At 34.3% G+C, this 9,901-nt stretch overlaps 1 protein-coding gene across 9 annotated transcripts in view; it reads right to left on the bottom strand.

The window, feature by feature from the left end:
* Ralyl (RALY RNA binding protein like) overlaps positions 1–9,901 on the bottom strand; it is a 683,608-nt gene that overhangs the window by 56,483 nt on the left and 617,224 nt on the right. For all 9 annotated transcript variants that reach the window (XM_029537405.1, XM_021196091.2, XM_021196090.2 and 6 more), the window contains one exon: positions 736–849. In XM_029537405.1, coding sequence (XP_029393265.1) covers positions 736–849 — 114 coding nt within the window. The remainder of the gene's footprint in view (positions 1–735; positions 850–9,901) is intronic.

The following is a 9,901-nucleotide window of genomic DNA, read 5'->3' as shown; positions in this document are numbered from 1 at the left end:
CGTACTTTGTCTTAAAAAAAAAAAAAAAAAAAAAAAAAAAAAAAAAAAAAAAAAAAAAAAAAAAAAAAAAAAAAAAAAAAAAAAAAAAAAAAAGAAAATCACAAGTCTCAAAATGTGGAACAGCTCTGAGTTCATCCCAAACCTCATTTTTATGATCTTAATACAATGTAGCGAAAAGTGTAAAAACTATGTTAGACTGCATCTGGGAGCTATGCTCAGAACTCAAAAAGAGCCCTCTGACGGAGAAAGGGATAATCACTAATTTGACCTGTGTTTGTCAGGGACATACTGCTGGCTTCCAGGTTTCAGAAATCGGGTAAGGATGTTTCACAGGGTGAAATTTGGCTTTGTAATAATGGTCTTTGCAATTTTATTTTGTACTATGTTGTGCTTAAATTTAATGAAATGTGAATAATATAGTCTCCTGACAACTCTATCCATTACTCACCTTCATTTTCTTTACAAATTAATTAATATTGAGATAGAAAATTTCAATTGTGATTCAAATATTATTGATTGTTCCATTAAAATGCTATCCTTTCATGAACTCAATCTTAGAAAGATTGGTTAATGTGTTCCAAAATTTGTCAACTCTATCAGTGCGATTCTCGGCTTACAAGAGTTGTTGGTGGCTTTGTGTTACCTTGGTGACTCAGCATTCTGGCCTGTGTTCTGTGATTGATGGTGCTGGGTTAATTTCAACCTATCTGTGGCCACTGATTTCTTCTCACTTACCTGCTTCTGCCTTTTGCTGCTTCTCAATCTTCTCCAGGCGCCCCAGCAAGGAGTCAATTTTAGTTTTGATCTGGGTTAATTCTTTCTTGATTGTCTGTAACTCATCTGATTTCACTGGAAGGCGAAAGTGGAAAGAAAACAAGACATCAAATGGATCGCTTAGAGTACAATTCAAGACACAGTGCGTCTCAAGATTGTCGTATAGGATTTCCAGTGAATCATCAGCTTCCTGTCACAGCCATCCTGAAATAGTACATGGATTTCTAATTAGAAATAAGGATTCTTGGTGACATGAGACTCTGATACTCAATGTTCTAACTGAAGGTCACATGAAAGGATAAAGAATCTGAAAACATTTCAACAGAATAGCGCAGGGTCTTCACTTCCTCAGGTAAGTAAGAGAATATGCTTCATAAAACTTCAATTTAAACCGACTTGGCTTAAGGATTCGTGATATCTGTGTTGATACTACTTTGAATAACCATGTCCTGAAATACATATTTTGTATGCCTTGATCTTGAGAAGTGCACTCCTCCATCGTCAAGCACTAATGGCTAGACATCAGTGATATTTTTAAGACAGATCTTTGAGTTATAACTGAAAATATCATACTTGTCATTGATAGAGTATATTTCCTGAGCCCTTTCTAAAAATAAAGTGACAGATTGTACATACCTATTCTTAAGCCATGGAGCTGGTGGAAGGGAATCACACAGATCATCCTCCCGATGATTTTTACCTGAATTTAATTTGTGGTTTATTTGAAATAAGGTATTATTGTGTTCTCAAGCTGTCCTTGCATGCACCATCCTTCTACTTCAGTTTCTGGAGTGCAGGAATTACAGACATACGACATCATATACCATCTTACTGGTATATGTACAGCAATTTGTTCCAATTCTAGATTTTTTAGAATTTGATCTGATTTCTAAAGAAAAGATAGGGCCTGCTGTAAATGGTAAATTTTCATTTTTAAAGAAACATTTCAAAAAACAACAAGCATGTGTTGGAATTTAACTCAGTGGTTGAATGTTTTACTTGCAAGCAAATGGCTCCAGGTTTGGTTCACAGCAATAGAAAAAAAAAAAAAGATTAAAAATCAGATAAGAGAGACAATATACCTTAATAGCTTGTTGCCATTTAAATTAACTATTTATTTTTAATGGGCTTAAGAAAACTTCTGGATATATCCCCAAAAGATGTTCCATCCTACCACAAAGATACTTGCTCAACTACGTTCCTATAAGCTTTGTTCATCATAGCCAGAGACCAAAAACAAGTTAGATGTTCCTAAACCAAAGAATGGATTTAAAAATGTGGTACATATTGGAGTTTTACTCAGATGTCAAAAAATCACCATGAAATTTGGAGGAAAATGGATGTAAGGAGAAAAAAATAATCATGACTGAGGCAACTCAGCCCCAGAAAGATAAACATTGTATGTACTCACTTATAAATGAATATTAGTTGTAAAGTAATGGACAGTCATGTTACAGTCCATAGACCCAGGGAGGCTAAGTAACAAGGAGGGAAGGAGGGCTCAAGGTTGCAAGAACAGCATGTGCGAGTTTGTGTGTCTGTGTGTGTGTCTGTGTATGTGTGCACGTGTGTGCGTGCGCGTGCGTGTGCATGTGTGTGCTTGCATAATCAAGAGCTCACAGAGGCTGTATACTTGCCTGCCTTAACCCTACATAAGACTAGGCCTGTCATCAGTCAATTGGGTATTGGGAAGGACTCACTGGATCCTACTCCTGCTTGTTGGATTATGGGCTACCAGAATTGGAAGTCATGGACAATAACTGTCCTCAGTTCTGTAACCACTGGTGATTTTCCAACAATAAGCTCATGTTACACAGTTCTCCCTGGTTGTATATAATAGCTTGTAGAACAAAACCAAAGGACATGACTGTGAAATGAGTCAAAGGAAAGGGTAGAGCTTAGTGGGGATGAGAAGAACAGAAGAGAGGATGGAGAGTGACCAGAATGCACATCATGGTTAAAGAACAATTTTAATAATAGAAGTTATATAAAAGTTGAGGATATATAATGTAACTTATTTTGACAAATTCAGTTCACTGTCCATATTTTACTTATCTGAAACAGCACATGGTTTTGTCAGAGGCCCACAACAGAGATCCTAAAGTCCAATAGACTTAGTAGTCTCTGAGCTTCATTAGGAAGGCTTTGAGTACTACTCCAGCTTTAATACAGACCTGTGCTACCTACCCGGGGTATACACCTCTTTTTGTCATTTTATGTCAGTTGTATATTCACCCTAGCTTAGATATTTTGAAGAAATTCTGAATACATTAGTGCTTTTAATTTTACATATTTTTTTCAATTCTAATATATAAAGTACTATACTATACATAATACAGAAGGTCTCAAAAGATAGAAAATGATTTTCCCAGTCCAAAATATACTTAATCCTTATTAAATCAGAATTTTAAAGTGAAAAATTTCTGTAGTGCAAAGTACTTTGTAAGATAAAACCTGCAAGAAACAAGAGTCTCCTGTAAGCTCACGATAGAACTGCCCAACTACAAGAATGCACTTTCAACAGTGACTCCCTCTGGACGTCAATTAATTCAGACATCAAATTACCATTGTTAAAGTGCAGCTAATTTGAAATACATCATCTGTCAGTATGAGAAATTGATTCTTCTTTGAAGAATGATACTCATTTTCTTCGGTGGAGGCTTATCATGTAGTTTTACGTAAATCTATCAAATTTAATAGAAAATATTTTATCTGATAAAAGGTTGCAATGATAAAAACAGTACTGCTAGAAACTAATGTATTTCTAAGGAAATAAGTTAATCCTTAGCTCTAACTGATTAATTTCAGTTTATCATACTAGGAAATATAAATTGATAAGTCACTAACATCTCACATTAAGCCTGCATTAGAATGCACGTGACATTGGTGTTTACATGGTAGGAACATGTAAGTGTCCAGGTAGCCAAGGTCTGAGGTATAGAATTCCCACCAGTATTGTCTAAGAATAGAGAAGGACCATATTAACATTTCAGTCTAATTAATATCTTTGAGATATATAAGAAGGGTACACATTCCTTAAAAACAAGGAATATCCCATCAGTTCTTCCAGGCCCCAACCATGAAATAATGAGCTAAGTCTCTAACCTTGTACAGAGAGACTGCCTGCCTCCTCCTGGCATGAAAGCTTCAAGTACTGACAAGGGTCCTAAGAGCAGACTGGGTTAGCAGTGCTGTCGCCCGCAGTTATGGAAGCCAATTCCTCATCTCAGTGCTGTATGTGCAGGAAGGTCTATCCATGCCTAGGCAGTGAGCTGAATGAAGTCCATTGTCTACTTTTCTCCATCAGAGTCCATATCTTCATCCAGATTGTTCTGGTCTTGTGCTCTCATGTCACTTTCCTAGAGAGAAGTTCTCAGAGGGGCACCTCTGTCCCTCTGGTACTCTAACTTCTCTCCCTCTTTACTTTTTACCCCCTTTCTTTCTGCTAACATTTGTTCTGTAACTTAATACCCTGTGAAATGTTAGCTAGCTCATTGAGGCAGGCACTCCTTTGCTATTCTGTATTTCTAGACTTAGAATTTTAGAAGTATGCAGAGGTGCTATTATGTTTTTCCAAAAACTACATGTTAAATAAGAATTAAACACAGCTATGCATTTAACATATTTGCATACACTTTCATTCTCATTTGGCCTATAATTTCCACTCACCTAGTCACTTTCAGACAGTTCCTGAGGGGCTATTGATAAGGAATCAGCCTTATACATAACTGAAAATTTCCAGAATCTCTTCTCTTTATATAGCAAGACAGATAAGAAACACATTTATGAAAAGCGGTATTATATAATTCCAAATGTCTTCCATGAGATTTGAGTTTTGAATGCTTGTGTCACAACTGATCGCATTATTTCAGCAGGCTTTATAACCTTTAGGAGATGAGATATGACTGGAAGAAGTCAGTCCCTGGGGCTGGCTCTCACAGGTATGTTTGTCTTGTCTACTTCCTGTCTTACCCTCTTGGTTCTTTATAGTATGAAAAGTTATATGCTCACCTACTATAACATTATGTTCAATACATTGGACCAAACATGAAGAATCGCAGAAAACCCTCTGAAATCCTGACTCTCAACCTCCCCCGATTTAAGTTGTCTTAAGAATATGATCACAGTACAGCAAAGTGATTAATGTATAAACTCAACATTTCCAAATGGTATTATTCTCTAGAAACTTCTACAAGTGTGTGTTCAACAGTCTGCTCCATGTCTTTTCTAAGCCCACCTGTCATTAACAGAACAGCTACCTGTTAAAAAAGAAAGCTTGTTATCTGTCTTATCTTTCTGCCTTGGTGAAGTGATCTGGAACTGCTAGGTGAATTTTCTATAACTTTATAATTTTCATCCCCTTCCTTAGAGGAAGTAGGCACAGACTTCTTAGTACCATGGTCAGAGCATCAATAGGACCTGTAAGTGGAGGAAGGATTTATTCTGATTCATGCTATTGTTGTAATGTATTATTGTGCAAACATGTTTCTCTAATCAAAGATTTTTCTGTCCTCCCTAAATGTGTCTTTCAAAATCTACCCAAAATTTTCAGGGTTTAAAGTTGTTTGCATATGAATTCCTCTTTTACAAATCCACTGAAGAGTGAGTCTTTCACCTGTAATCTTTGTAATGGTGCCCATTACATTACATCTACTGCTACACATTCCGTGGTGATTATTGACTTTTCTTTTGCATGTCTGTATCCCACAGTAAATGATAAGTATCTTGAGTGAATAGCTCTTGATTACCACTTGGGATATTCAACACCCCATTCTGTGTGTTTGGATAATCTCCCCCAGCCTTTTACTGATTAGTGAATTCCTGCTCTGAGGTTTAGGGATTGAATCAGCCATTGTTTATTTTAAAATGTTTGTAATGACTTAAAAAGAGATGCTAAATCAAGTAAATTGCCACAGAAAAATTTGTATCTTTCCATCATAAATGGGATTCTGAAATGTATAGGTAGAATTTGTGGCATCTGTGGGACATGGGGTCAATTTACAATTGTCCACTTGCTTAGGTTCTAGAACTAAACTCCTTCTGTGGAAAGAACGCCTCTAATTCTTTCTTTTCCATTATCAGATTAACAATAGAACTTTGTCTTATTGTCTAGACACAGTAAACAAACACTAGAAAAATTTCAGTATGCACATATGTAGATATGGTGATTTCATGCTAGTTTCAACTGGGATAACATAAGTTATTTCCTAACTTTATGTATGTGACAGGCAAAAATAATCATAAAACAAAAATCTTATGAGCTGACCAAGAGGGAGAGAGTAAGCAGCCAAGCTGGTAAAAATATAAGTATCATATAACTATAGCCATGTCTGGTCAACATGTTATGATGAAAGAAAATGACAGAAAAGCACGGTTTTGGCCACTAATCATTTTAACTGTTCCCTAATTCCTTTAATTAATAATCCTTATATGTGAAGATGCATTGGGTAGAATACAACATCCTTTTTAATAAGGTATGAAACAGTGGCAGTAGGTCCAGAATTAGAAGACTGATAAATGAAAACAGTATTAGCTTGTAAGATACATTAGCTTTTGTGGAACGAAGAATGATGCTTGAGAAAGTAGAAGTCAGCTTCTAGCATATGGATAAACTGAAATAGTTTTCCTAAAGTATCACAGTAGAATTTTGTTAAAAAGTAAATCCATATCAAATCATTGCAAATCGGTTTTTTTTTTTTTTTTTGGTTTTTCGAGACAGGGTTTCTCTGTATAGCTCTGGCTGTCCTGGTACTCACTTGGTAGACCAGGCTGGCCTCGAACTCAGAAATCCTCCTGCCTCTGCCTCCCGAGTGCTGGGATTAAAGGCCTGCGCCACCAGGCCCGGCTGCAAATCGGTTTTCTTTAGAGTGCATTTGTTTTGTGATAAATATTATTGCATTTTATATAGTCAAAAAGAAATGATTGGTTCTCGTTTTGTATCATGAGACATGGTTTATACAGGAAATTAGGCATGCAGGCTGACACCATCTCCCTATGTGTACAATTTTGAATTAAATGAAAACAGTTCAATTTATTTTAATCATCTCTGGATTCAGTCTATACAGAGACAAACAAAGAATCTGGAGATAAATTTTTAGATCAATGATTCATAATGGAAAGCAACTTTACTCTATAGTGGACATGCTACACTAACGAAATACAGTTTGTAAATGAAAACTGGAGGGTGGTATCTAATGCGCATTTGATCTGTTGGCTAATCTACAATTCACAATCCACTGCATCATCATGCAAATAATTATTTGACAAAAGAAATAGTAATGATTCAAAGCATTTGAAACTAGGTTTCATAGGTATTTAGACTGTATGTTTATATTCCACATTTAATATTCCTAATACTACAAATCTAACTTTTGTTCTTTTTAATATTATACTATAATTGCATCATTTGTCTTTTCCCCTTCTTCATTCCAAACCTAAGTTACCAACTAGTCTTGTAAAGAGTTCCATAAGTCAAACTTCAAAGAATTTTGCTAGAATAAGTTGGAACAGTTCTTATCCTTTCCAAAGAATTTCTTAAGTGGGAAAATTACACATATTAGCATATTTATTCATAGACTTTATGCCTTTATACATAAATGCTCATTCTTTCTATGTTTCCATAGTGAGTAAAATAAGATGCAAAATTAGGTCATTCCATTCAATAACTCTCCATTAGTTATCTGCTCTGTGCATCCATTCACATAGAGTTTCTTTATGAGATACTTATAAGCAATTGTATTTACACCTTATGATAAATTCAAGAAACATTATTAAAATACTTGGTGACACAAGTATTCTTATGATTACTTTGTAAATTATAACTAAATGAGAGAAGTAATGTCTTTTAGGATTACATAGCACAGGAGCCATGAAGTCAAGTTTAAGAAGATGACAAAGACTGTCTGAGTTTCTCTTTATCCCTAAGCCATGAATTATTACTCATAGTGAGCTGCCTTCCTGGCCTCATGGAATTTACAGTTGGTGGGGAAACTATGTAAACAACTTTTAGATATAAGAACATAAATATATAAGATAAAGAGAAATAAGTGAAGAGTTCCTATTACTTGACATTGATCCCAATATAGTGTGCCTATCAATGACTATCTTTCTTAATGGATGGTGTTTACTTATTTCTTGTTATATGAGTTCCTTGGTGTTCTATCTATTTAATGTGTGGGAATTGAGGCTTATGTGATATGTGCTAATTAATTAAACTGTGTCAAATATTGGGTAAAATAAAAACGAATTATTTTTATTGGGTTTGATTATTGATTTCAAACTAGCCATAAAATACTAGGCTCCTGAGCTAATAAGACTAGAAGTCTCTTTTATATTTCAGCAGAAAATATGCATCTCATTAAAAGAATAGGCAAATGTTTTCTGATCTTGAAAGTACATAAATGTCTGATTTCTTTTAAACATTTAAGAAAAGGACAGGGATTTCCTTCATTTCTCTGATTGAATAGATATAGTCAGTAACTAACATTAGAGCTTCAGCATTGTCAAAGCTACTTCTAACTTCCTGTAGATGCTTTATGGCTTTTATAATAATCTGTCACTTATTTTATATTGATGTTCCCTTAAGGCTATTAACTATAGTTTTCTATCCTGGTAGACATTATAATTTAAATTAATTGAATATGTTGACTAGTTGGTTCTTTTCTTGAGAAGAAATTTCTTATGCCATAATATTTATAGGGTGATTATCTTTGATCACAAAACTTTATGCTATGTTTTTGACTGATGGCTAGGCAGGTGGGTCACAGTTTTAGTTTTAGCAATTTAAAAAGAAACTAAAATACACATAAGAATCTAATTTCATTAAGACCTTTGAATTTTTTAAACTTTAATTTTTTTAGCCAATACACAGGAAAATGATATAATTAACAGTATAGAATAATATCATTCAATATATATGCATTTTGTAAAGTAATTAAAGATAAACATAAATACACACGCACATATATAGCAATTCATATACTGCACAGACAAAATACATGTTTCATATACTGTACTATATATTGTGTGTGTATCTATTTGTATGTACATACCACTCTCTATATTCACTCTATTGTGCATGTGAACATTATCAAGACATACTTTCTATTGAGCTTAAATGATATTTAAATATGAAAAGGTGCCAATCCATTAAAAAATGCAAATGCCTATTAAAATGACAAATATATACAGTTCAGTAAATAACTACTCAGATTATATTTATATTAACACCAGAATTTTTCACTTCACTAAGAATTTTAATTAGTAATTTAAGTTTGTAAAAATTAACTATTCCTAGAAAACAGGCTTAATTTTACAAAAAAATGAATAGAGATGAAATAANCACACTGAATAATATAAACAAGGCCAAAAANCTTTGTATGTGGTCTTTCATTTGTTGATGTAATATTTGAATCATCAGATATATATGTTTCATTTTAAATACTCACACAGNTAAGTTTATTATGTATGACACCAGAGACCAAAGAAATGAATGAGTGAATGAATGAATGAGCTCAATACCAGGAATGGGTTACTCATTCTTTGGTATTGTTGACTAGAAAGGTTCCACAGTTTCTGAAATCTTGGATAACATTGGCAATGCTCTTGGATTCTCTCTAAAACTTGATGATGAGAGCGATACCCTTGAGACATATGACATGTAAAAATCAAGCTGGTACTAATCTGGAAACTTCATCACTACCAGCCCCTTTTCTTAGTGGAGGATGATACACACTTCATTGGAGAAGAAAAGCTTGTCTATCTATGAACCTTATGAGCTATAATATTGACAGACCTGAATGACATGTCCACTGACACAATATATACAAGATCATGGAAGTAAGCACCATTTTCTGATTGGATTTACGTCCCATTCCACAAGATGAAACTCAAACCTGGTAGCATTATTAGTTGAAGAACCTACATACAGACAGACCACAGAATCTAGGGAAGAAACTAACACTATGATTTTGTAAATGGACAAAATATTTATCATCTAATTATTCATCACTATAACTATAGATTATTGACTTTCTCAGTCCTCACCAGTGAAAATACAATTTTTAGGAGGTGGTGATTAACCAGAGACATACTCCTGGGCAAACTGAAGACAAAATATTTCACGGTT

The sequence above is a fragment of the Mus pahari genome, chromosome 4 (assembly GCF_900095145.1).
Source record: "Mus pahari chromosome 4, PAHARI_EIJ_v1.1, whole genome shotgun sequence".
In the NCBI taxonomy this organism is placed as follows: domain Eukaryota; kingdom Metazoa; phylum Chordata; class Mammalia; order Rodentia; family Muridae; genus Mus; species Mus pahari.
Note: the sequence above shows the minus strand (reverse complement) of the source record. Positions and strands in the feature narration are given on the sequence as shown.